Below are 27,906 nucleotides of genomic sequence, written 5' to 3'. Positions count from 1 at the left end.
AAATTATTAAAAAAAGGAGGAAAAAGTAAATATGCACTTATTGTTAGCATCATTTTTGTTTTATCAGCTACAACCCATTATTACAATAGCAGTTTCCAGCTGTGTTATTATATTTTATTTCCCATATTTATGGTTTAATACAGGAAGGCAAAATTCAATCCAATTTTTTAATAAACAGCGTGTAAGACTAGTTAAAGTATATGTTTACTGAAAATATTAGTAAAGAAAAAAATAAAATACTTATAATTGGTCTGCGTGTCTTTATTGTTCGTGTATCTTTCATACTAAGAACAACTGAATTATTGGTCTCTCTAAGAGATAAAAAAGCATATACGCAGAAATGGTAATATTTATTGTATCAATGTTTAAAAAATATGTTATGTATAAAGAAAAGCAATGTTCTAAATAACAATAATTGAAAGCATGGTTTAACACTAAAAGCTGACTAATACACAAGTTAAGATAAAAAAAAATATTAACACTGAAAAATGGCATATTAATACCCAACTAGCATTGCGGCAAGCAAGAATTAAGCTAGATTTAAATATGTATAGCGATATAATACCAATCACTAATAACTTAAAAAAGGATGAAATTTTAAAAAAATGCTTACTAAAACCATCTTAAGTATTTATAAATACACCTAAAAGTATATAATTATACGTATCAATAATATTAATAAAATAAATAATTTATACACAATAACAAAATTAAAAGTCATACAAACTATACTTCACTTCAAATAAATTATCGCAATACGTTATTTATGACATTAAGAATTCGATACAAAGTTTATATATAAACAATTGTTTAACTACTCACGATCAGTACTTAAGAAATAAAATTATTATTATTATTATTATCAGATATAAAAAGATTAAGTACAACGGGTACTGTATCAAAATGTTTTGGTCGGGGTTACTATTTAAAGACGAACGTTATGTTACTGGAAGCGGACCTGTCTTGTAAACATCTCGGCGCAGACATCGGCCGTACACTGAGTCGAGCCGGTTCCTTGATCTTCGCTCTCAGTCTCTGAATCTGAATCGAACTCAGACGTTAACGCTGGAGATTTCCTACCATTCGTGGTTCTTTTCAAACCGACTTCAGTAGTTAATATTTCTTTGATGACGTCGTCGGGCGATTTTTGATGACGATTCTTTTCTCTCAACTGTCTGGCTCTATTTCTGATATCGGCAAGAAATCCTGTTGTCACTTCTATACTTTCCTGAGATTCGTCCTGAGGCGACAGGTCGGTGAGAGACTGTGCCAAGTCTAAAGAGGATCCTTTTACATCTGACGCTGTGTTTAGGGAATCCAATGAAGCACCTATACTTCTAAACGCTACTTTACCTTCTAAGATAATGATGTTGTAGTCATCATCAATTTTGTACCTCATAATAATACCGTTTGGTGCCGTTCCCAATATAGCGGGCTCCCTTACTTTATAATTAAAGATATCTGGCTGGTAGTATTCTGAAGCCGAGGTGGAAGACGCGACTGAGGTGGCATCGCACGTACAAGGAGGCGCTTTGTATGTATCTTCGTTAATATAAATTATGGTAACTCTGTCTTCGCCAACACAGTACAGGAACGGGTTTACATATTCCCATCCATGCACAGCAGAACTCCACTTGGGGTCCTCATTACGTGTCCGCTTACCATTTTCATCTACAAATACACCGCACTCAGGATAGCACAGAAGAAGTTCCACAGGTTTACTGCATATTTGCAAGATAGCTTTGGGTGCCGAGTGCTTTTTGAAAGCGGCGCATATTATCGGTTCATCCATGGCAAAAGATTCCAATGCTCCTGAGGGTAGGTTAATTTTTAATGGTTTCTCTCCAGCGATGTATAGAACATTATTTGCAATAAGTAAGGAGGACGGCGGTCGATCGACAGTTAAGGAGCGTGATGTTTTAAACTGTGTGTTGGTAGCGTCGAATTTAAGTAAATAGACTCTACGACCGCAAGCCACCGCTGCACAAGGACCTTCCGTGGCGTCGGCGATACTCTGAAAGTTTTATTACTAAGTGTTATTTCCAAATAGCTGTAAGCCTCACTGATATTATATAATAACAAAAATTATTAATTATATCTTTCAGGTCAACCAAAAGAAGAAGCGAACTGGCGAAATAGTAAGCAAAACTTAACAATTGTTTATCTCTTTATAATAATAAGTTATTGAAATGTATTATCCAACCTTAACAAGATGTGGCGGCGTATTGTCGTTGAGTTGAACTCTGGCGAACACCACGCTTGGTTGTAGTGATCCAGCGCGTCGCAGGGCCGAGCCCAGAGCGAGACGACCCGCGTGGACCAAACGTCCTCCACTGACCATCAACACACGAGTATTGGCCACGGATAAATGTTCAACGGAGTGAACACCGCGGGGTGGGGATGAGTCCTCCCACTCCACACGCACAGAACCACGCAGAGAATGAAGGCCGTCACTGGAACCTGTATATACATAGATTGTATGAATTAGTTTATGCTATAATAGTATTCTGTTAACGAGAACAATAAAATAGTCAAATTTTATTTGTATACCTATAGCTAAAGCGACGGGTGCGAAGTATAAAGCGGTGGTTGGGTTTGTTTTGGTTTGTAGGAGAGTCAATGGTTGGAATCCTCCCTGCACGACAGGCGTCAGACGCGACACCCAGTCACATTTACTTGCTATACTCGGGCAAACCACTATGGCTTCCATGCCACCGTCTGATTTTTCTAGCTTTATCTAAATAAACATAATAATTATTTTTAGACAAATTATCATTTATTGAATAATATCACTAGATGAACAAATGCATAAGTAGTAAATTCGCTTTATTGGGTAATTCGTATAAACATCTCACCCCAAAAGCACGATTGGCTTCATTATGCGGTAGGTGTATGAGAGAGCGGTCGGGACACAGTCGACCTCTTAGTGTCTGATCGTTTCTCTTCAAAACTATAAGTGACGCCTCGCATCGAGCGTTCATATGCTCCCTGTTACCGTCAGCCCTGGAATTTTATTTAATTAATTATTTGTTTTAACACACGTAGTATATAAATAACCTAAATTAGTACTGGCCCACTTTTCCGGTGACGCTGTAAGAGCCGCAGGGCTAACAGTAATATACCCTTCAAAAAAAATGTATATAAATTAAGTAGTATAACCCACCAGATGACTAGTACCGAATCTGGATCCGACGCGTCGTTGTCGAGGTATCTGAAAATATTTTAACTTACAACAAAAATGTATTTTAACAATTAAAATAAAAGGTTGATTTAAAATCATACCCATTCGCAAACTTCTTTGGTCTATCGATCTTCCTATCTCTTCTTGGTGTAGGAGGAAAGCTGTAAAACCATAACTGCATTATGCACTGTAGTCATTTATTTATATTGAAAAAATGATAATATTGTAAAGTATATATAAATCTTATATTAATAAATCATCTGCATCGACTTACTGGGCATCAGTGGACGTTGCTGCTGCTAGCTTGGCTCTCAGTCGCTCAACTTCTTCACGCAGCTCTCTAGAAATCATATTTTAATACATATATTATGAAGTAAGGAAACGCTCACCGATGTTTTTTTCACCCTTCCAGCTATCTTCGTGTTTTAGAAATCTTGATCTCAAAAGGCTTGTTATTTTCCGTTCAAGTACGTGAATTGAAAACAATATCAAATTCACTTAAATACAAACTGTGTGTCGAATCATTGTAACTTCAATTATAACGACGAAGCAAATTGTAATTTCTTTGTATAAGTACCTACGGTAATATATGTGTATATACTATTGATATGTAATTAGCATACCTGTTGACGCGTAGTAGAGGCGGTGAGGCTGCAGTACGCCGACCAGAACGTCCGAACAACTTGTTACCCAACGAACATTTCTTTCTGCCCGCTTCCTCCACTTTAGCCTAATTTGTTTGCATTAAGTGTTTAATTATAAACAAGTTTTAATTGACATATACGGTGTCACTCTCATATATGTTTGTTTAACTCTATAAAATTTTCATATGTGGATATGTAATAAAATACATATATATTATTATAATGATTTTTATATAAGTCAATCACTGTTACAATTTATTTACAATATTTATATCGACTAAGGATAGAATACTAGTATTGTTAAATATCACGTTAGCTGAAGTAATTATAAGCCGATGAAAATGATGACTAGTCATGATTACGAACCTGTAAGAAGTCGATGAGTTTGGCCTGTTGTCTCATAGTGGCGTCCGCCTTCGTCTCCCGGGTCCTCCACCAGGCCGCGGCCGCCGCGTGGGCCTCGTGGGCTGCACTTGTCTCTTCCTGGACATTTACATAATAATAAAACACCATATACATTTTTAAGCTACATAGAAACATTTTAAGGCATATTGGTAAATTAATACATTATATAAAGTTAATTTAAGATAAGAATGAATCCCGCAGTATACCTTACTTTATGCTCGACCAGATCTAAAGAACTTTATCCTTTCATTGTTGATACGCGGAGAGATTTACTACAGTTACAATTAGTTAAACATTTAAACACACTCCATTTTTATTATGTGTTGTAACCGTGTATGTCACACCTGAGCGGCTGCTAGCTCCGCTTGAAGTTTGACGGCCGCTGCGTGGTGAGCGTGTGCCTTGGTCCTCAACGCGGCCGCCTCCTCCTGTAGAGCTCGCATCCTCCTCGCAGCTCCACCCATCGCCGCATCCCTCGCCCCAGCCTCACCCTCTAACTCACTCACTCTAGCTTCCAACTCTGATACTAAGTCCTCACGGTTTGCGAGACGCTCCTGTATAGAGATCAGTATCTCGAAATGAATTACGCCACAAGAATTATTTCAATTATATTAACTAGATTAAATTAAATTAACCAATTTATACAAGATATCTATCCATCATAGTTATTTGTAGATATTTAAATAAGAAAACAAACTTGAGGAATCGATTGAGTTACATACGATTGTTTTGAAATCAATCATGTTAACTAACAATATAGCTTTAAAAATGTAATAAAATATATGTATATATATATTGGTAACATCTTAGTTTTCATTTATCTTCTGACTAATTAATCTCTTAATTTCTAAGCATTCGCTTGAGCCTAATCTCTATGAACTGGGACTATGTTTCTATACTACATATTAATATATATTCCAACCCTGAGTATGTTAAGCTGGTCGTTAGCTAGTCGCAGTTGTTCCCTGGCATGTTCCCCCTCACTCCTCTCCTTGTGAGCGATGGCCGTTTGTTCAGCAGCGTTCCGCTCTGCCTCAACAGCACGCGTCCGTGTGCTCTCCAACTCGCTCCGCACACGAGACAGTTCCATCTATGAGAAACAAAATATTAGCTTTGTTTATACTTATAGTATATTTTAACGACATAATGTCAACAAGTTGTACTTATAGTTATGTTATAAGAAAATTGTTAGGAATCATCTTTGCCCGATGATAGTATTTTATATCCTGCTATATTTATATCTGTAAATTATAAATATAGATGTTTTAATTTATGGAGAGACATTAAGTTATTAAATCTATTTTGAGATAAGAAGTGAAATACAACTAAAATATTAAATCAAGTATGTAACAAAAGTAAACTGATAGTGGTCGATACCTCGAGCTCCTTATTTTTGAGTTCATGTAGATCCGCCAGTTTCTCGAGGTCAGTTAGCTGTTCTTCCAATAATGTACAGGCTTCTTGTAACGCTTTATTGTTCTGGAAAATAATACGTCTTCATTATTTCGGTATTCAGAATTAACTTACTCACTTCAAAACCATACAAAAATCTTTCGCGATTCATTGGACAAGCAATACAATTTATGGTAGTGAACAAAGAAACAGTCAAAAAATTTATAATTTTATATAAATAGACATATTTTATACATTATGTTTAGGAATGAAAGCAGTCCATTTACCGCAGCCAAATGTGCGTGCAAGGAAAACAAGGCGGCATCAACACCTCTACAACGTCCGCGGAGTAGATCACTTGCTAGGGCCAAACGCATGCGTTGACCCCACGCCGATGTTATCGGTAAATGATCGGGCTTAGGCCAAATATGTGGCTTATCGTTACTTTTCCCATCACGACGGTACGGCGCAGCCATATTTCTTCTAGACCTTAATTTGATCGAGGCGCGTGGCACTTTCATATGTTCGCACTTATTTCATATTAGCGGCATCGTCTCACAAACTTCCAGTTTGAACGAGAGGTGACATCAATGTCAGCAATCTATATACAACCGGTGATGTTTGTGCTTCATAACAAACAATAATATTTTCGTATTCAAACAATAGGTGTGACGGTATACGGATAACGTGTGACAATAACATAACAGTGATATCAACAATGATGCAGATTTAAATTTGATGGTACGTTATGCGTAGTGTTCGCGGGAGAAAGAAGCTTGAAATTCGTTCTAGTTAAAACTATTTAGATTTTTTCTTAACAAATTGTCACAAAGTACTTAAAGCAATCGTAGAGGCGAGCTTCTGACTTACGAAGTTCTACAGGGGACTGTTTTGGATCCAAAAGAGTTTTATATAGACCTACACTATATTTAATTTCAAATGATAATGGTGTATGTATGAATAAAATGACAATTTAAATCCATTTAAATTGGATTTAATATATTTTGAAAGCCCTTCTTCCTAACTTAAACACATTCATATAATAGATATTCTTTATACACTATGGAAAAACATTTAACTTGTCCAAGAAATCCAGCTCGGCCAACATATTATCTAACAGGAACATATTGAAAAAAATACGTTTAATCGTCATTCTCACAATACCTTATGACCCTGTGGTCCCTTTTAAAAGATGTGTCCTAACAGACTTAAACTAATGGAGACGAAACTTGGTTGGTCCATAAATTAAAGAACCACAGCGAGCTATGCAGCGTTTTATACCGTGTTCAGAATACTCATAGGGATTAGCATTGGAAATGGGTTGGTCACGTCTGCAGATGTTCAAATAATCTATCGAGCCGAGGTGTGGAGTGGAGCTGTATACTGGGGACCGCGTTTAAGCGAACGTAAACATAGGTAGTTTTGTTGTAAGTATTTGAAAGAATCTGGGTGAGATATGACTGGGAGAGTTTAACGCTTTTGTAAGACTAATTAAAATAAACCCTTACGAAACTAATCGTTCCTGTTTGATAAAAATATATCTTATTTTAAAGATCTATTGACTGTCAAATTCATCTTAGTTTAGGTTAACCACGCAAACTCTTTTTACGTTTCCGATTCAATTTTAAATGATAGTGGTCTCTCTAAGCTGTGAGTTAAAGCCAGTGGTACCTGCATCAATCCGTCTCTTTCTTCCACGAGGGGCGCCCGCTCCGACCTCAGTCTGTCTCTCTCACTGGTCGCCTCCTGCTCGTGATGCTCCGCGTGCAGTCTACGCTGCTCACTGTACTGCAGCTCGCTCTTTAATTTGCGGATGTCGTTTCTAGATCTGGTATACATTGGAAGTTATTTGAATCTGATTTTAGATGTCTTTTATATAAGATATGGTATTAATAAATTTCTAAGAACCATCTTTTCTATTGACATACAAGTTTATGTGTAAAAATATTTCGATATTAAAATTTATAGCTTTTGATATCGGAACATTACCTGTCCACTTCCACCTGCAACACTTCATTACTCTTCTGTAATTTCTCAGCCAGTTCTTTGTATCGATCGACGTCTTTCTTCAACAGTTCCAGTTGAGGTTTTAGGGTAGTAATTTCTTTATGCACCAGCGCGGCCTTGTCTTCCGCAGACCTTCGAGCTTCTAGTGCCGACTGTAAACGCTCTTCGTTACGTTTTAAATCCCTCGCTGTCACTTTGGCATCAATCGACAAGTCGTTAAATTCCTTCTCCTAATAAAAATTAAAAAATATATGTAACCGGAAATGGATGTTACATTGATAAAAAATTTAAAGTTAATCTTTCGCAACAATAAAAAAAAAACAAACAATTCTGATGCTTTTACGCCCACTTATGTTAATTAGAACGTGTTAAGTTATCAATATAACATTTTATACCTTCCTCCATCTCGCTAAATTGGCTGTTCTAGCTTCTTGACGCAAAGCTGCAATTTCCTCGCCGCGAGTCTGTGCAAAACAAAAACTTTACAAAATTAATTACAACGTTACTATTAACTAAGAGTAAATATATATACCAGTAGTTGAGCCTCGGCACGTTCTAGTTGTTCCTTTAGAAGCGACACCTGAGCATGGGCAGTTGCATCCCCATAGCTCTCAGTCTCACTCCTATTGTCTCTATTTTCCAGCGCGTCTTCACTGTCTTCGGTGTTTGTTCCACTGGTCACTTGTACTTTCTTTGCTTCGTTTTCCACGCACCGCGGACACGAGCGATTCTCTAGGGCGCTTACTTCGCGTTCCAATTGCCTTACCAACTGCTCCAAAGTAGTGACCTGAAACCGCCAGGTTCGGATGTAGGTTACAGTAACTTTGAACCTTATTTTCGTATGTTATCTATAGAACAGACCTATTATTTGTAAATGAAGCTGAAACTCAATAGGATGTTTGATATTTTAGAATGACCAGTGTAGATTAAAAGAAAAAGAATGAATACGTATGAATTATCAAGACATATATTATATTATAGAATATACAAAAAAGGAATAAAGGTGAATGTACCTTCTCAGCATGTCGGCCGTGGTCGTGAAGTGCGGCGGCAAGACGACTGTCTGCTGCCTCCAGTCGCTGCAGCAATCTTGCTTGTGTACGTTCACTCTGCTCCTCAAGCGCTGCCTCGCGAGCTACAGCCTCGCTAACACTACGCTCCGCGGCCTAGCAAAGGATAATAGAAAGTAGAAGAACAAAGGACACTATATTATTATACTCTGTTCCAATAAAATGTCTATGTATTAAACTAGCGATGTGTTCGCGATTATTCCATTAATGAGTTTTATATCAAAACATTATTCATTTTACATACCTGTACTTGAGCTGCGAGCGTAGCAGCCCGCACTCGCTCTTGAGCGAGCTGTGTCTGTAAGTCAATGATCTGATCATTAGCAGTTGTGATTATGCGCTCCTTATCACGTAGTAACTCCTACAAAAAAAAATTGTATCACTTTAATCTATAATCGAATGGAAATTCTCAGTTTCTAACACTATTTTTAATAATATACATAAATTATCCAAAAGCTAACCAGTAATTGTTTCAATATAAAAGAAGAATCATTGGATATTTTTTGGATAGGACACTAAGAAATATCTGCATTACGATACATAGACGATTTTTCTAGCTCTGTCTCGAACGCCCTACCTGTGCTTTATCAGCCTGTTCGTTAGCCGCGTCTAAATCCTTTCTAAGCCGCTGTAGTTGTTCTTCAGACTTGGCCAGTTGTTCCTCGGCGTGTTTCCTAGCACGAGCCTCTCTCGCCGCCCCCTCCGCCGCTGCCTCGCTACCACATACAGTCTGACGACGAAGAGCTCGCTCCTGAGCTATGGTATCCTGTTAAGTCATACATACATTACACAGACAGGTATATGATTGTATATATAACTAACTATTTACTATTCGACAATACTTACTATTTTGAATATTACAACTACCAATATTAAAATGAATAATTAAAAAACTTTATTCAATAATTAATTCTAAATACATTTCTACTAAAACATCAATTAGACAATACTTCAATAATAATAATATAATAATAATTGCTTCATCATCATCATCATCATCAGCCTATCGGAGCCCACTGCTGAGCAAAGGCCTCTTCTCACATGGAGAAGGTTAGAGCATTAATCACCACGCATGCTCGAGGCGGATTGGTGATTACAACTTATAATTTGAAATTATAAGTCCAGGTTTACTCAAGATGTTTTCCTTCACCGTCCGTCAGTGGTGTCTAAATACTCTTAGAAAGTACATATATATGATTGGGAAAAGATCGCATTGGTACTTGCTAGGTTTCGAACCGGCACCCTCATGCATGAGAGGCGGACCTTTAACCTACAGGCCACTACGACTGTACAGGCCAATAATATTGCTTAAGATAAACAAATCCTACTCGACATTTAAAAATAATTACATTTCATCTACTGCACTTACGATAGGCTTCACATTAATTTCAGTGAGCCATCTATGGCGTAATTCATGCACGTGATGTACGATATCCTGTTATAAAACGATGTTTCACTTAATATATAAAACTGGAACACGAATGTTACATTATTAGATCGGCTAAACGATATAAGGAAAACATAAAAAATGTATGTCACAGATTATAAACACTTATCAATGATAAACTATTGATAAGTGACTTCGAGATGACACAGGAATGTTAGATAAACTAACTAAAACCGAAATAGCACTGAAAACGCTACCCACCTTGTAATGTTTATGTTGCGCTCGAGCGCTGTCTGCCTCAGCCAAAGCATTGTTACATTCTATTTGCAGTTCTCTGACACGAGCTTCCAACCTTGCGAGATCCTCCTTCAGAGAATCCCTTTCTGTTTGAAGTTCTGAAGCCTGCGCCTGTACAGCCTTAAGCTCTGACTTACTTCTTTGATTGATACAATCAGTTAGTTCTTGATTGGACCTCTGGAGAGCCCTCCGTTCTTCTTTCTCAACTTCTATCTGACGTTCTAAACGTCTGTCGAATTAATTAGAATCATTCAATAGAATGTAAATGTTAGTATTTAAGTAATGAATTCAAAGAAATTAAAAATGTTAGATTTCATAACAGGAAATTCATTTACCTAAATGAAATCTGTTTCAGAATCTTTGTAACTGTCATATTAGATCAAACAAGGCATTCAAACAGGCAAAGAAAAATCGCTGTTTTTATTATAGCTTAGAAACATTTAAAACGATATATATACAGAAACAAAACCTCTCAGCATTCAATGGATTCACCATGCGGGTGCCGGGTCCATCGCGTTGTAGGGAGAGGAGCTTCAACAGTGCCTGAGGCTTGCGACCCAGGTGTAGATGTAAGGGGCCCCTATCTAAGGCGCGTTAAACGCTCACCTCCACCGTCCAAGCTCCTCTCTCTACCTAACCGAATTTGAAACGAACCCTTAGGGCTGCCTTCGAGTCACGTTCCAAGAATGAATTGAATGAACTATTTGGATGTTATACAGTTACGTACTTGTTATGTAATGTTAGCGAGGTTATATCAGCTTGTAGCGCCGCCCGCAGTCTCTCGTGGTCTTCATCAGCTAGTCTCCTGGCTCGCTCGGCCGCCTCGCTCGCCGCTGCCTCTGCCGCTGCTTCCGCAGCCACCAGCTTGTTCTGCAGGGAAGCTATTTCGCGACCTCGCAACGACGCTAACTTCTCTGCCGATCTGAATAAAGAATATTTATATGTACAACTTACACCTCATCCGAGAGGTAAGGCGTACTTACTCGTACTTTTTTGAACTCGGTTGAAAAAGAAATAAGAAAAATATTGAACGCATATTTAGTTGAATATCAACAACATATTTACTCATGTATCTATAATATGGTATATTGTAAGTTTAGAACATTGGTTGTGCTGAAAATTTATACTGCTAATGTATTAGCGTTATATATATATATATATAAGTACACATAAGTACCACCAGTATATTGTATAAGTACTGACCAAACAGACCCCCTGGAATTATTCTGTAATAAACAACAATCCACTCAAGTTTCCCATTACCTTATTTATGATAGTATTAAGATAAGATTACTGTACTAACTTATAAGTTGCGAGATCTATCGCCGTGCAATCGTGCGATGTACTGAATCCACCCGAGTGACTGTCTTCCTCCTCTGGTGCCATATATGAATAACCTGTGGTAAATTATAAATAATAAGCATTGTCGTCTTTATGCGGGCCACTATTTTATTGTTATCGTTTTAATTAGAGGAAGTTATGATAATTACTACAACTTCCTCGACTTATAGATTTAATACGAATAATTTATCATTTAAATATTTTTATTTGAGATTCAGAACATTTAACGTATTGATAAAATATAATTTTTCATCAGAATAAATCACTTACCAACGAAAGGTAGCTGTCCAGCGAAAGGCGGACGTGTTCTGAAGGGCGCGGCGGAAGGCGGCGACGGAACACGTTCAGGCGCCGGTAGATAGGTGGTGTCTTCCGCACCACGGAGGTGAGGAACCCAAGGTGGGGCCTGGTTTAATAAATCTATTAGTTTGATACAACATATTGTTGATTCGAAACAGTGTTTACATTTTTCTTTTATTCTTTACCCAACAATCTTAGTACGCAGCAAATTAGAAAGAGGTTATTTTATTATCTTAAAAACGATACCTGATCTCTTATAGCGTGGAGCGCGAGGTGAGAGAGCGCAGAGTGTTGCAGTGTGTCGAGGTAGTTAAACCGCCGGGCGGGCTGAACACGCAGGAGTCCTGCCACTAATGACCGCCACGACGATGAGGGGCTGTGAGGCGGCGGCTCAAACGGCGGCTCGGAGTTTGGACCTCTCTCATACCTATTCATAAACATTTATTTAAAAAAAAAACATATCTCTGGATCCTTTTACCATTTGTTTGAATGTCGATGTATTTTTATCTATTCAACATCTCTTATATGCCCTACATATTTAAAATAAGCAATGAGATCTAAGACTTTCGCCAGTATTATTTTAATTGAAACTAATATTTTTCCATTCCGAAGTATATTTTGATTTTTATTTATAAATAACTTTACCGTAAGAAAAAACTTTCAGATATTAAATTCATGTGAGTAAAATGTATATAAATGTAACTTACTTCTGTATGTTACTAAGTATCTGAGCCATTGTGTCGTTGTCGCTGTTCGAGAATGGTCTTTTCAGCGTCACCAGCTCGAAAGCGACTACACCCAGTGACCAGTAATCACAAGCTGACTGAAAATATAAAGAGTTATAAATCTACTTGACGGTACACCTAAATGGATTGAAGTCTTTCTTTTTCTCAGTAGCAATCTATCGTTAATTTTTACGTACATTCAATAGAACAGGTCTACAAAATTAATATACTTATGATAACTTATATTAAAATTAAAATTACATACATTTCATACCCACATTGTGCTATGGTACTAACTATTTAGTGAACAAGACAGTCTGAATTCTAATTACAAATATTAAACTAAATTGTAATTAAATAGTTAGTATTATATAACATCTACAGCTGTTAATCTAAGGTCTTTGTATACTTAGGTATAGTGCTCATAGTTGCAATACTACATAAAGCAGAAAGCGTTAGCGACGTGCGAACCCACAATGGCAGTGTTAACCCGGCGGCAGTACTCGAGACACACAGTGTGAGCGGTTGTGCAGTCACTGGACAATAACTCGGGAGCGACGTAGTCAGCTGTGCCGCCGACTACACACCCGCCCTCCGAAAGACGAGCACAGGAACCGAAATCGCCAAGCTTCACGTGACCACATCTGAACAGATTGAAACATATTAAAGAATACATATAAGTATCATTAGGGAAAAATATAATCACTTTTTAATTTCATAAGAAATCAATGTATTATACACTGAAAACTTTACTACGTTTCTATTTGGCTCTTCAATAAAAGAAGCTTCGAGCAAATCAGATTCTTTGTATTTAAAAATCAGTCCCAAAATAAATAGCTCTAGAGAACTGGTGATATTTTACATTCAGAAGGAATAACTCTCCGTAAAAGGTGTTTAAAGAACTTAAATAAAAAAAAATTACTCATAACTGAGAGTTTCATGACATTTGGAAGAAATCCCATGGTCTATTATAATTAATATTTATTAAAGTATCTAGTTTAAAAGCACTTTAATATAGAGGAAAAATTCTTCACAGCTATAAATATTCACCTTTAATTAAACTTGTTACATTATTTCTTGAATAACCCATCAAAATTCTTAAAAACTAAATTTGCAATATCAAAACTTGCCTGTCTAAAAAAATATTCTGCGGCTTGACGTCTCTGTGAACATATCCCATACCATGGAGAGCTTTTAGTGCATGAGCAACTTCTGCTATATAAAATGCTGCATCACGTTCTGACAGAGGATGGTTTTGACGTGAAAGGAGACCAGCCAAGTCACCCCCATTACATAGTTCCATTACCAGATATAAGTTATTACTGTCCTGTTTGTCAATTTATTATCACATTTAACATAAATATATAAAAAAAAAACAACAAAATAAATCAGTTTCTACCTAATAAAGAACACAAGATTTACCTGAAAAGCGTACTGTAGTTTTGGTATCCAATTTCCGGATGCAGTTGCAAGAATGTCTCTTTCATCTTCAGCACCAACAACTCTCTTCCTTGCTTGTTCTTTACGGACACTTTTTAATGCATATACATCAGCTGTCTGTTTTTCGCGTACCATCTGCAAAACATAAGATGGTACTGAAGCTTTGGCCAGTATATAAGTATGAAATGATATATATCTCATCATTATAACAAACTAATAAAATGTACACAAACATAAAGAAAAAGAACACTTTGCTAACTAAATCCTTTGTGTATTGAGATTTTGTTCATAAAAATTTTTGATAACCACTTATAACGACCAGCATCAAAAATGTACTGAAATACTACAAGGGTCAAATCATACTATGATGAACGATACAATATGCTATATATATGATACGAACGATATTATATACAATATTTTTGCAATTAAGACTGCCTTTTGTGAAATTGAAGCTTTTGCAACAGCTTTTTGGTTTTAAATGACATACAATTTACCAGACATATTGATGATGCATTTCGTAATAATTGCCTTGATAAACTTTACCTTTTCAATAAGATTCCATCAGAAATACCAAACCCCTTAAAATAGGGAAAACATCAAATTTATTCTAGAAGAACAAAAAGTAATTATATGTTTTTGATCTTTGTCCAAATAAATAAAAAGAAAAAACATTTTTCAGTCGGTAATTTAAATAAAGCTTATACAGATCTGTGATACACATTCAGGATACTTTTCCTAGTTTGAAATCGCTTAATATTATTTAATAAAGAAGTTGAACCGATTTCGGCGAACATTAGTGTATAGAGACTTCAAAACAAACAATTTAATTTTAAATTTAAGATAAAGTAACTTAAGAAATACAAATGAAGTCAAATGACATAAATAAAATATGATAAACATTTTAACTTGTGCTTATTTGTACATTTTGTCTATTAATTGGTTGTGAACATGACTGTTCTAGTCTTGAATTGTGATTAATATTAAAAACATAAAGTAATAAATTTTTTAACGCTATATGTGGTTGTAACATTAAAATGTTATATTTTGATTCATAAAGATAACACACAAGCATATGGTACATCTGACGGTAAGTGAACTGTCTCCCATGAACACTTTTAACATGAGGTCAACAGATGTGGTCCCGACCTTGCTTATCAAGAAATCTGTATATTTGATGTCCGAAGACCTAGGGTACATTTATGATAAATCACTTAACATCCAATAAGAGCATAAAGAGAATAGCTACGACATATTTTATAACAAAACCATCCAGATATTCAAATGGTTGAATACTTCCCACATCAGAGCAATAAAGCCAATATAAATGCAATACAAAGTTTAAAAGGTGTAAGTCTTCCTCAACTAGAATAGTAGGTATTGATATTATGAACAATAAATTATTGTATATCTTTATCTGGTTGAATAATAACAAATACAAAAATTGCTGTCAGTAAGAATCAAGTTCAATTAAGAAATTTGAAGGGAACCTTGCGGAGGAATAATTTGATCCACTTGCTAATTTATACCCTGGAGGTATAGGATGCAAAAGCCAATTTGTAATAATTTCATTTTAAATGGTTTTCTGTAAACTTATAATCTTATGATTTATAAAGAATTGAGACTTGTCTTTATTGATTACAAGTTACAAAAAAAATGCTTAATATAATAAAACTGTTTAATGTACAAAATAATAAAACCGTTTAATCTACAAAATACTAAAACCGTTTAATCTATCCAACTGCGTGTAAAATTTAACCAAAGGTTATTTGACTTTCTAACAAATGAAGATTACAATGTGCGGATTAAACACTTACATGTACTTCACCATAATGCCCACGACCTATAAGTTGTATAATTTCGAAGTCAGAAATGCAAACCCGAGCCCTCCGCAATTCGGCCAAAGCACTGCGATCTATAAGATAAAGTGGTGTATATTAGTAACAATCAAGATTGTCTTAATAAATATACTTCTGCATGTGCAACTTACATTTGTCAACGAATGTTCGTACAAGTTCGTCACATTTTTTAACAGGGTCATCGTTACACTCATCATACAAAACAGTTAAGGCATCTAACAAAGATTCCCTATCAATTTTTTTACCAAGCTTATTAGTTCCGTTGGTCACTTTCCCTATAATTTGTCGGTTTAATCTTGTAATACGAACAGCAATTGCTTCCTTAGAAGGCTCCATTTTGATATATGTTTTCAATACTTATTTAAACACGACCCATATTCCTTTTGTTATGTATTATTTTTATTTTGAGATACGACACCAGCCTCAACAGCTAACAACCGAGTATTTCTTCCGTTACATATTTGAAAACAGAATTTGAAAGCTGTGTTACCAATTACCATGACTTTTAATAAATTGTGCAAATACTTTGGGTTCCAGTTTTTTAAGCCTAGAGTTTGAAGATGACATTTATAATTTTACGACTAGGAATTTAGTATTGAGGTTTAAAAAAAAAAATTGTGTCTTTATTGGTAATTTAGAGAGTCATCATTAAACCAAAATATTATTACAAAAAAAATTTACGCACTAATAACCAAAAGATATTTTTTTTAATATATTTATTTTCTTTAAGAAATGTTTTTTTTATTAAGTAGCTATTATAGGTAAATGACACAAGTCTATTGTGAGAAGGTGATTCTTCGTCAAATAAATTAGCAGTGTTTCCCATTGATTACAGAAATTCGACTAAGTTTCCACCACTAAATACCTTGATTTGTTATTCATAGTCTGCTTTTGGCTCAACTCAAATTTCAAACATGAGAAGAAAAAACGAAGCCAGATTTTCCAGTCCCACGAGGTTCTTGGTTTTTCTTAATTACCGATTGTTATTTTAGTATACAATATCATGTATTCAAATATCATGTATTAAAATCATCAACTATACAATATATCATACTAAATATGTTCTATTATTTTAAATAGAACAAATTTGTTTTTGTCCTTTTTTAAAATGCCTAGCATTATCTGTTAGGCAATAACCTGTTCAAACCGTTTATTTTATTTTATCGACCCGATTACATTGAACTTTATTTACATTATTTGAAACGTAAATGAAAAAATTTGCACATTTTTGTCCTCTGTATTTTTTCGTAATATCCCATACAAAAAGTAAATTTTATTGAAAACTCAGTGACTGTGAATCCACATAATGGTCTTTTATAGTTTCATAGACTAGCATGAACAAAGAAATAAAAAGCTAGACAAAAAATATTTAAAATAATAATGATAAAGTGAATTTTTAGATAACAAAATTTGTATAAAAATTATAATTTATACCATTGGGTTGTTATGTCCGGTGATGTATAAATATTTTATTTATAGCAACTAATGTAATTGAAATTACAAGAAAACCTATTGTCTTTAATTAAAAAATACATATATTAAAAACTTCAAATTATTATAAAAAGATCTGTTTAAATGTGTATTAATATAATTTATTAACATATGACGTTGTCTTCATTGAGACTAAAACATATTTTGGTAATTAGGAACTTATCTCATGTAGACTGGAATTCTTTCGTCTTAGATTTTTTCTGCATTTTTATTACAAAAGTTATATAAGATACTTATTTTTGTATCGTCGTTATTGATGTAATTATTTAATATTGTTTTTTTTAAGAGGCATTTCATTCGAGAACGAGGTTGTCAGAACTAAGTATACATTTACTAAAGACTAAAATGATGCTCAGAACTAAATATCGCGATGCAGACATTTTCTCTCAGATTGTATTTTTAGCGTTTGTACTTGTTTTTCCCTGTCCTATAACAAACTTAATTTTACCTTCTTTTTATTATCTAAAATTTTTGACGGATGCCTTTTCATGTCGCCCATATTAGCTATGTATTTCAACGTCTACTCGTATATTGTCTTCCAGAGTTATAACTTTAAAATATTTATTGGGAAATATATTTTTACCTGCAAATACACCCAATAAATTGACAAAAACTATGATTTTCAAGTTGATATATATTTTTTGCTCTTTTTGTAAAACTTACATGGAATTAAAACTCCACAATTCAATAATCATAAGAATGAACTGCGAAGAAACTACATTTAATGTGCGTTACTTTGAAAATAAACAAGATTTTTTACAATAAAACAGAACTAAAAATGCAAACACAGAAACAAGGTAGATAAAGAAGCCTTAGCTTTATTGATACAATGATACAGTTCTTCTTTATTTAATATGTTCCTCGTCCTAAAACTTTTAACAGTGGAATATAAGCGGGGTGATGAGTTTTATAAATCGTCAAAAGTTCCAAAAACCAACAAAACTAATGAAAATCTTTAACCACAGATATTAAATATGAATAAAATCACCCTCATCATCCCTATGACCGTGACGGGACTAAAATTTTCTATGGAAAAATCACACAACTATTATATTATCAATCAATATGCAATTACTATTATTAAACAACAGGTATATTATGTTGCAATTATAATATAAGTGAAATAGTTTTACAAACGTTATAACAGATCCGTCAAGGGTTGTCATTTAAAACTAGGTTATGTATTGCCTTAAATCAGCAAATTTATTAAAAACTACTCCGCATGCTTTTTTTTATATGGTGTAGGTACCTATTTCTTTGTAGTCGAGTTACATATTACATTTAGGTAATACGACATTAGTGTTTTCTAAGTTTATTCTATACATAGTAATTGTGTGTAAGGGAAAATTTTACTTAACTGTGCAATCTCATCTTTACTTTGTCTACCTCTAGTCTATTCGCCTTTTTTCAAGACTGGCAAAAAGTGACAACAGGCTTATTTAAAAATATTATTACGTCTTAAAATGGGTCCATTAATTAAAAAATATACCATATTTTTTTTAACATTTACTTTTCATTTCAGTAATTCTGAAGCGGAGTTTAGCGTTTTCGTAGATTTTTTTTTATTTTACTTAAACATCAGACCACAAACTTTTATTATTTATATTCAGTAAAAATGACTTGTTTTAAACTAAAATTGCATTAAATGTAGTGAAAAACTAGTTTGTTTTTTTAGCAACAAAGGAAGTGCCATATTAATTTTATAAATGTTACCGAATCCATATGAATAAAATAACAAGAGAGATAAATCTTAATAAACAGTTATCTCATTAATACTATATACCCGATTCGAATATATGAGACAAAAATATAATAAACACGTTTCTTGGTAAGTGTACAGGCTGCGGCTGTGTTTATAAAAGAGGTTGAATACAATACGTTAGCAGTTTTGAACTTAGTCTCCTAGAGTTCGCAGCGATAAATTATTTATAAAAGAATAAATTGTTTAAAGTTTTTTTTTTTTTGTGGTGAAAAAGCAATGGCGTTTCTCGAAGGTCCTTCTCCAAAGCAGGAGGAATTTATTAAACAGGAACTCGGTGAAGGTCCTGGGGATTTAGAAAGAGGTTTGAGGGACCTACACAGCATGTGCGCAGCCAACCCTTATCTGCCCCAACCCGAAGCCTTAGGTATTTGTATTTAAATAAAAAACGTCTTACCTATTTTTTTACAAATAGTGTAAGATAAGCTTTTATAATATATACCTAAAAATATTGATCTATTTTGATGTAAATTTATGTCATGTATTATGTAATTATTTAAAATATTATTATGTTATATATATATATATATATATATATATATATATATATATATATATATATATATATATATATATATATTACATCGGTCGCCTTCACTTGTAACAATGATCTGTAACTGCACTGCAATGCCACTTCCAATGTATATAGATATTTTTTTCTTTAATATATAATTATGTCAATGAAAAATAACATATTATTTAGTTCTAAATATACTTATATTAACAAGTATAACGTCGTACACTTTTCTAGTTGTTTTTTAATATAACTATTTGTATAAGTATTTAATTCCATAGTATGCTTTAATTACTATGATTTCTTCCAATTTAAATGGTACTTAGTCAGCGGCCTTCTACCACTGCGAGGTTGTATCTGTGCGTGTCTGATTGTGAACTGGCACATCGTTGTGATTTATTTTATGGAGTAAAACTTCATAATATAATACCACGAAAAATTTAATATAAACAGTATTTTTTAAAAGTACAAAGAAGTTTGCATATATTTATTGCGTATAATATTTTAGGGTATCAAAGAATTCATTAGATAAGATAAAATAATATTAAAGACGTTTTTTTCTTTTTTTGCATCATTAAAAAGATGCAACTTACCAAAATAAAGGATCGTTATTTTTTTTTATTTAATGTGATCTTAATTACAAACAGTTCTGTTTTATAAAAAATATATATAATTTACACGTCATATTATGCAATGTATTTTGTTTCTACTGACATATTTAAAATTTTTCTAACCTAGTCATAGATATGTACATTGAGGAAATAATATGGCTGGCATGCATTTTGCATACATGTGTTCCTTTTACGTTACTAAATGCATTATGTTTGTTTATTTATTGTTTGTTTATATCTCGCTATAGTGTACATGATTCACTAATAGAGTCTACGTACTTGGAATTAATACTATACTCTTAGAACGACTTTTCATTGTCTGTCTCAAAATTGACAGTTTCCAGATTTATCTACGAATACACTATATAATAGACTACTAATAAATGTAACACGTTTAAACTGCCAGTGTTCAGTTAGTGACGTCTACTCATATTAAAGCTATTGTTCGTATTAACGGCGATAGAAACAACGTGGTACACAGACTATATGGTATTTCTGCGTATTATCTGTTATTGTGTTATGCTAAGTGCTTATTGTTTTAATGTTTTTAATGATGTATCAATAGTTTGTAAGCTTATTTATACGGGGTTAAATAGCGACACCACTCATTTTTATCAATGTGTCTAATAAGCTCAGATTTTTGCGCTATCAACTAAAACACCGACTGTGTCATAAATTGTATAGCGATTATATAACAACGAATATTTAATAAAAAATTTAAAGAATGAAGGAATTTACTAATAGAATTTCATCTTTTCAAGGCGTTCATTTGTTCACATAATAAAATTAGAACTTGATTTAACTCTTACGACAATGACATTTTAATAATTACCTTAAACGCTCGACGTTATGCCTTTTTTTATTTGATGTTAATTCTTAACTTCTGAAAAGAACATTACAAGACAAGTTTCTCATCAATAATAATCTATTAAAAATCATAAAGTTGATAACTCTGTCATAAATTATTCAAAACCGAACAGGTTTAACGCTCCCATCGCGGTTGTGGATCATATGAATAAAAAATAATTTTGCCTTTTAAATGATTACGTTTACGTCCAAACTAGATTTTATCCGAGTCTCCGATAGTCATTTTATCGGTTTCAGAGCCTAAAATTCAAGTTTATTTATTTCCGAGGTGCCGTACATTCTGATTTTAAGGATTTTTTTATGAAACTGTCCCAGCGGACCAGATGCGACAAATTTAACGAAGTAAATCGGGAAAAAACAATGTGAGGAGCTACTTATTTTCTTATTTTTTTATAAATGTTAGGTAATAACCAATTAATAATAACGTATTTTTAATAGTCCCACATATTAAACTAACGTCCTTGAACTTAAAAGAACGTGTGCGTTATATTTTTCTATTATTTTGTTTTTGCATATTCATTCTCAGACAAGAATATTCTAATGGCTGTAATATATGCATTCCAGTTTATATTTTTTCGTTTACCTTATTTTACCTCTTACAATCTGAATGAGTTTCCTGTATATTTTTTTACTGTAAAATTTATGATAATCTAATAAGTAATAATAATAAATTGCTGTATTTTTATTGAATTTAAATGTTTAATTATGATAATAATAATATGTCGTTGTATGCTTAAATTTAATTATAATTGAAACATTATATATTAATTCATAATATATAGGTAAGAGAAATTTTTTAGGGTTTTTTAAAGAAAATGGTTAAAAACTTCTATTTGAAAACTTCTAAACAATTTTATGTTCGATTATTCATAATTTTTTTTTTGGAATGATATTAGTGTTCATCTTGTAAGTTGTAAGCATATTACTATAGAGCATAAGTGAGATGTGCAACTTTTACTGTATTTTTATTAATGACAATGATTGTCGTAAGTCACAGACTATACATCGAAAATATTAATTCATTCATCCAATATTCACCGCGTTGTTTATTACGAAATACAATTGAAGTCAGGATTTCCACTGAGGCAAAAGATTAGTATGCGAGAAAGATTCGCTTTGTAAATTAGTTCAATGTTGCGTACGTTTGAATTTCCTAATATGTATTTATTTTAAAAGAACTTTGAGTGTTCTAATAAAAAGAAGCTTTTCTTTTTTATATTGAAGCAAAATGTCTATACATCACAGTTAACGACTAAGACCTTTTATGTTATGATTTGTATATATGCCGATTTATCGATATACCAAACTTAAATATTTTTAGAAGAAAACTATAAAATATTTGGCGACTAGGGAAAGTCACAGAAATGGACAAACATAAATGGAAGTAGTATTAAAATAAAAATTATCTAGGTACTTGACATGTAACAATATCTAGATTTTAAAATTAGTTAAATATATACACAAATAAAATAGTCATTTAAATTTTGAAGTACCAATCGTTAATAAAAGAAAGGTACAAAAATCGTCTTCCTTACTAAGTTTATTTAGTCTAACCTAAGCACGTCATTCAGTCAATTTTTTTATTTTTTTTACATTTATTAATAACATAATTTAGCTTATCACTCCTTTGTATATATTTTTAACATTTCTAATAAAACAATCAGTTCGTGACATTATATCAAACGATGATGAATATAGTTATTATATTATAAAGACGTGTAGGTAAAGCACATGATAGCTTCTAACAAGTAACTTGAGTTATACGTAAATAAATATATTATTACAGAATCAATCTAAATCTGATTTAATTTTAATATACATATTATAAACCTTATACCGCACCACTGACGAAATATTTGTCAGGCTCTATTTATAATGTGTATCTCGTGTCGTTCGAAACAGAATATTTAAGGTGGTACTTAAGTATTAGTAAGTTTTCAGTCATTGAATACACAATTAAATGTATTTGACCGGGGCAATAATTAGTCCATAACAAATATCTAACAATAAGAAAGGGTTATTTTAAAGAATCTATGGTATCTAGGTGGGTTTTAGTGAAAATATTTTTATAGTTGCAGTTTTTTTTTTTAAAGACAAACTCACAGATCCGGTAGGGTTTCATAACTGTTACGGATTTTATTGATGCCAATCCCATCCATTATTAAGAAGTACTTTTATATATTTCTGTCAGTGTCTTATATACCTAAGTAGGAAAGTATTATTATTCTCATCTCACATTCTCTTTGCCTGTTATCTAAAGTATGTTTTAATTTTATAATTCTGTAAGATTTCATATCACGACGAAACTGTTAACAAATTTCTATAAAATAAAACTTTGAAACTTACTGATAAAGTTAAATATTAATAGTATCATTTGTAACTACACTTTCATGTGATTTATGAAGGTCGTTTTCATAATTTATTTTTAAAATAGGTTTGACTGATTGAAATTTTTGCTTTGTAGCTAAAGAATATTAGAGCTTCATATAGTTTTCCTATGAATGTTACTAAAATTTTTCGATTTTATGTACTTATTTTGATATTCAAAACAAAACAATGCAGTTTAATATTACTAATTGGAAGCGTCAATACGTTGAGTATCAAAATATAACATATTAATTTGCAGAAACAATGTTCTGGACAGTTGCACAATATTTATTTTGTTTATACATGTAACAGTTGAATATTTAATAAACTTTATATATTGCCTCGCTCTGTCTTTTAAAATATAAACATATTTTTTAATTGTCAATTATTTAGGTTGTATCCCATTTAAATATTGTTTTAAATATACTAAAAACCATTTCAAAATCAATATATTTTTAATGAAATGTAGAACATTCAATGTTCATTTACGTTTACTTTTTTTTTTATTGTTTCATAGACACGAATCTATTGAAAACATTCCTACGGGGCTGTCGCATGGACTTTGAAAGAGCGCGAAAAAAGTTAGAAACTTTTTGCTACTCGCGCTCAAGATACAGAGACCTTTTCGAGCATCGTTCACTGAATGAACCACCATTGAATGACGTTTGCAAATTCTTGTAAGTAACATTTTTCTCACATATTATATTTTTCTTTTACTTTTTATAACATAAATATCTAATGAAATATGTCAACACATTAACACGGAACGCATTTTTTGTCGCTGTTTCTTAAACTCGTTCTATTGTGTGTTCATTTAAATCTATTTATTATTATAATATTTATCTAATAATTTTAAGGAAACACGTTCGAAAATAACCTTAAGTTTATATAATGCTCTATAACCTCAAACTAAAGTTCACACGTTATAAGAAAAATTTACTTAGGTACTTTGCTGTTCGTTTTCTCAAAGAATATTAAACATTGATATCATATTGTTATTGTAAACATTTGTGTGCAATAAGCAAAACATTAATATTTACGCGAAACGGCTGACTAAACTGATAATTTTCCTTGGGATGCAGGTCAAGGAAATTATAACTTTCTTTGTATTGATTTAGTTACGTGAGTATTAAATAAGAATTCAAATGGATCTTTAGATATTCAAAATTGTTGTTAAGAAATATGTTGTTTGGATTTCATCAATCTATAAATAACAAATGCCTTAGAACTATCCTTAGTTCTCCGTCTAAAAAGATTTTTTTTCGGGAATTATCCAAGTGAAATCGTGATCAAACATCCATATCCATTAGTCCCTGAGAGGCCCAAAAAAAATTCTGTTAATTCCGTCCACAGATTATTAAATTTATTTTACAAAAAAAAAAAATCATTAACTCATTTTTGTCTAGAACTACAATATTATTCTTTATTACATTCACACTTTTTCATTCCGCAAAATGTATTTCACGAAAATATATGTTAAAATCTAGTCTGTACCAACCTTCTCTTGTTCCATCTTTTCTAAATAGCATTTACTTTGGTCTTAATGTTCATAGTCACTATGTGCCACATTCAATTATAATAATAGGTGGGTACTTACTTAAATATTTAAAATTACAGAAAATTTGTATTAAAAAGAAATCCGATAATTCAAAATAAAACATAGATTAACGTGTTATTTTTTATAACAGAGATATAGTGCCTCTTCCAAAACTTACGGACGAGGGTTTGAGAGTCACAATATTCAGGGTTCGTCCAAACTACCCTGAAAGTTCTTCTGATATACTGGCTGCTGTAAGAGCCGTATTGCTCATATGTGATGTGAGATTAAGAGACGAGACGCTAATAGCTGGAGACGTATTCATTTGGGAGGTAAATATTGTTCTGTTTTTTTTTTGACGTCAAGAAAGTGTAGAAAAAGTAACATATTATTACATAATTTCAAATAAAACCTTTATGCAAAAACAAATAAATTACACCTTTTATGTCCTATAATATTAAAATATTTTTTGTTATAAGTTATACCGATATTAATTTAAAATTTTAAAACAAACCGTTGTACGAAATGTTATACAGGTCGGTTGTAGTATTGATATACGAAAACGGTCGAATATAAAAATTCCATATTTAAAATATTGACAGTTTTTTTTTTAACAAATCGTATTATAGGCTACCCACGTGCGCGCGTCTATTGCTGCCCGCGTGGCCGCCGCAGCAGGAGCGGTCCGCCGCAGTATACAGCTAGCGCAGGCCGCGTACCCGCAGAGAATGCGCCGCATTCACGTTGTCGGCGCGCCCGCACTCGTCGCCTCCTCACTCAACCTCATGAGAGCATGTGTCAACGAGAAAGTTAGGAAACGAGTGAGTTCCTATTGTTCCTTAATAAAGACATTTTTCTGCATTCTAAATAATCTAAATACAGACATTTGGCTGTCATTCGAAAAAACTTGTTTGTACCTATTGGATTTTTAAAATCTCATGTGTACACAATGTCTCATCACGGCCAAAGTAAAAGCCCAATGGATGCATGTAATGTAATGTTCATATTTGTTAAAAAAAATCTCTTTTATTCAGGCCGATATTGCTTAACGTTAGTAATTTTAAAAATATAGAAAGCCGTTGAGTCAATGTTGCTCTCAAATGGCATCATCATCCAATATCCTGCTACTTCAACACCATACAATATTTCTATCAAAGATCTCTACATATTTTTAGTACACAGTCTTTGTTCGCACATAATAGAAATATTAACCAGAGAAGGAATAGTGTTTCTAATCTATTAAAGTTATAAGACAATGTGGGTAGGTCACAAATAAATGTTCGTATTTTTAAGACACTTTTAATAAATAAATAATAAATACAACTAGTTCTATATACATACGTCGCAGACAGACCAATTAAAAACACAAAAAAGAAACTGAATCATTAGATATTATTGCAGAAAATAAAAAAAACAATGTTGTGGATTCGTTTTTTAAAAAATATACATTAATTTAAAAACACTGATAATGTCAACAACTTAAAAATGAAATCAGTGGAAAATACCAGTATTTCGAATTGTTTACAAACTCTAAACCTTTTCCTTGACATTTAGACGTTATTTTTCGTGCAACAACCATATTTTTTATATGAAAATAAATGCGTTTCTATTAAATATGTGCAGTATTATCTACACGACAAGACAGAGGAGCTTCTAGAGCACATCCCAGCAAGAGTATTGCCAGTTGAATGGGGAGGCGAAGAGGAATCGATTGAGGTGTTAAATAGGAAATGGAGACGCCGCGTCGATGAAATGCGCGACTATCTTAGAGACCTCAGCGAGCTGTGTGACGTCACCCCGGACACGCTCTACGACAACGACATCTATGGCGCAGTAGGATCGTTCAGGAAACTGGACATTGATTAGAATTGTAATAATTGATCAGGATATGAAATAAATTTAGTGATATTTAATATTTAAGAAAATTAAAATAAGTCTAAGAGTGTAAATGTAAGTGTATTAAGAAAAACAGCGTTTTTTCGAAATTTTATACTTTAGCACTTTATAATAAGATAGGACTTTTAGTGTAATAAATAAATCGACATAAGCCATAACGATCCTTGACTATAAGCAAGATTTGTTAATAAGAATATTATATACCAGTTTCCGGGTAAACAGAATGGCATTTCTTAGAGAAATAACGAAGTGCCCTATGAAGTTATTTAATGTCAAGGTTAAAAAGTAAATGAACACAAATATAATAGATTCATTAACAATCTGTATAACAATTACTTTAAAATTTTCTTGTTACCAGAATGATGTTTTGAATTAAAACCTACTTTAGTTATATTATTTTAGTTGTTATTTTAACAAGTTTATAGAACTTTAAATATAATCTGTATCTGATGATATCACGTGAACGATTTTATTGTGATTAAATTTTAAAGTATACAATGAATTTTAATTTAATTTACTCGAATACAGAATTACGTAATGTCCTTGATTAATAAAAATTTTTTATACATTATTAGACAGATAATAGACAAACCAATGACCTGTTCTTAAAGACAGCTATTATATATTTAAAGATATTAAAAAAACCACATGTCTACAATGGCGTGGGTGTGGTTATAGTACAGTTTAAATTGAAAATAATACATTCTATAATATATAAAGTTGTCACTATTTTTATCGTGTTAAATTTAAACATAAACTATAAAGCCTATATGTCAAATTATACCTAAACTTTAAAAAAATATCAATGACCACTAC

At 32.7% G+C, this 27,906-nt stretch overlaps 2 protein-coding genes across 3 annotated transcripts; one reads left to right on the top strand and one right to left on the bottom strand.

Moving 5' to 3' along the window:
- Positions 1-331: 331 nt before the first annotated feature.
- On the bottom strand, positions 332-16,552 carry LOC116777746 (citron rho-interacting kinase-like). 2 transcript variants are annotated; one of them, XM_061526395.1, is made up of 31 exons: positions 16,180-16,552; positions 16,007-16,104; positions 14,172-14,324; positions 13,880-14,076; positions 13,225-13,393; positions 12,732-12,847; positions 12,271-12,451; positions 11,995-12,130; positions 11,687-11,780; positions 11,111-11,305; positions 10,348-10,612; positions 10,069-10,134; positions 9,277-9,465; positions 8,944-9,060; positions 8,643-8,795; positions 8,162-8,416; positions 8,025-8,093; positions 7,612-7,859; positions 7,294-7,450; positions 5,608-5,709; positions 5,153-5,320; positions 4,575-4,784; positions 4,192-4,308; positions 3,805-3,911; positions 3,456-3,521; positions 3,283-3,342; positions 3,164-3,211; positions 2,856-3,003; positions 2,551-2,737; positions 2,204-2,460; positions 332-2,014 (listed from the first exon to the last, which is right to left on the bottom strand). In XM_061526395.1, exons 1-31 carry the CDS (start codon positions 16,382-16,384, stop codon positions 944-946), a joined length of 5,604 nt encoding a protein of 1,867 aa, XP_061382379.1. In that variant the 5' UTR covers positions 16,385-16,552; the 3' UTR covers positions 332-943. The 2 variants fall into 2 exon arrangements, with proteins under 2 accessions (XP_061382379.1, XP_061382380.1); XM_061526396.1 differs by lacking the exon at positions 10,069-10,134.
- Positions 16,553-19,421: 2,869 nt separating this feature from the next.
- On the top strand, positions 19,422-27,592 carry LOC116778047 (retinol-binding protein pinta-like). The gene is made up of 5 exons (XM_032671897.2): positions 19,422-19,665; positions 24,175-24,334; positions 25,346-25,526; positions 25,824-26,015; positions 26,818-27,592. Exons 1-5 carry the CDS (start codon positions 19,518-19,520, stop codon positions 27,058-27,060), a joined length of 924 nt encoding a protein of 307 aa, XP_032527788.1. The 5' UTR covers positions 19,422-19,517; the 3' UTR covers positions 27,061-27,592.
- The last annotated feature ends 314 nt before the right edge of the window (positions 27,593-27,906 follow it).

This window comes from Danaus plexippus, chromosome Z, assembly GCF_018135715.1.
Source record: "Danaus plexippus chromosome Z, MEX_DaPlex, whole genome shotgun sequence".
Classification (NCBI taxonomy): Eukaryota; Metazoa; Arthropoda; class Insecta; order Lepidoptera; family Nymphalidae; genus Danaus; species Danaus plexippus.
The sequence above is the reverse complement of the archived record's forward strand: the minus strand, read 5'-3'. Positions and strand labels throughout refer to the sequence as shown.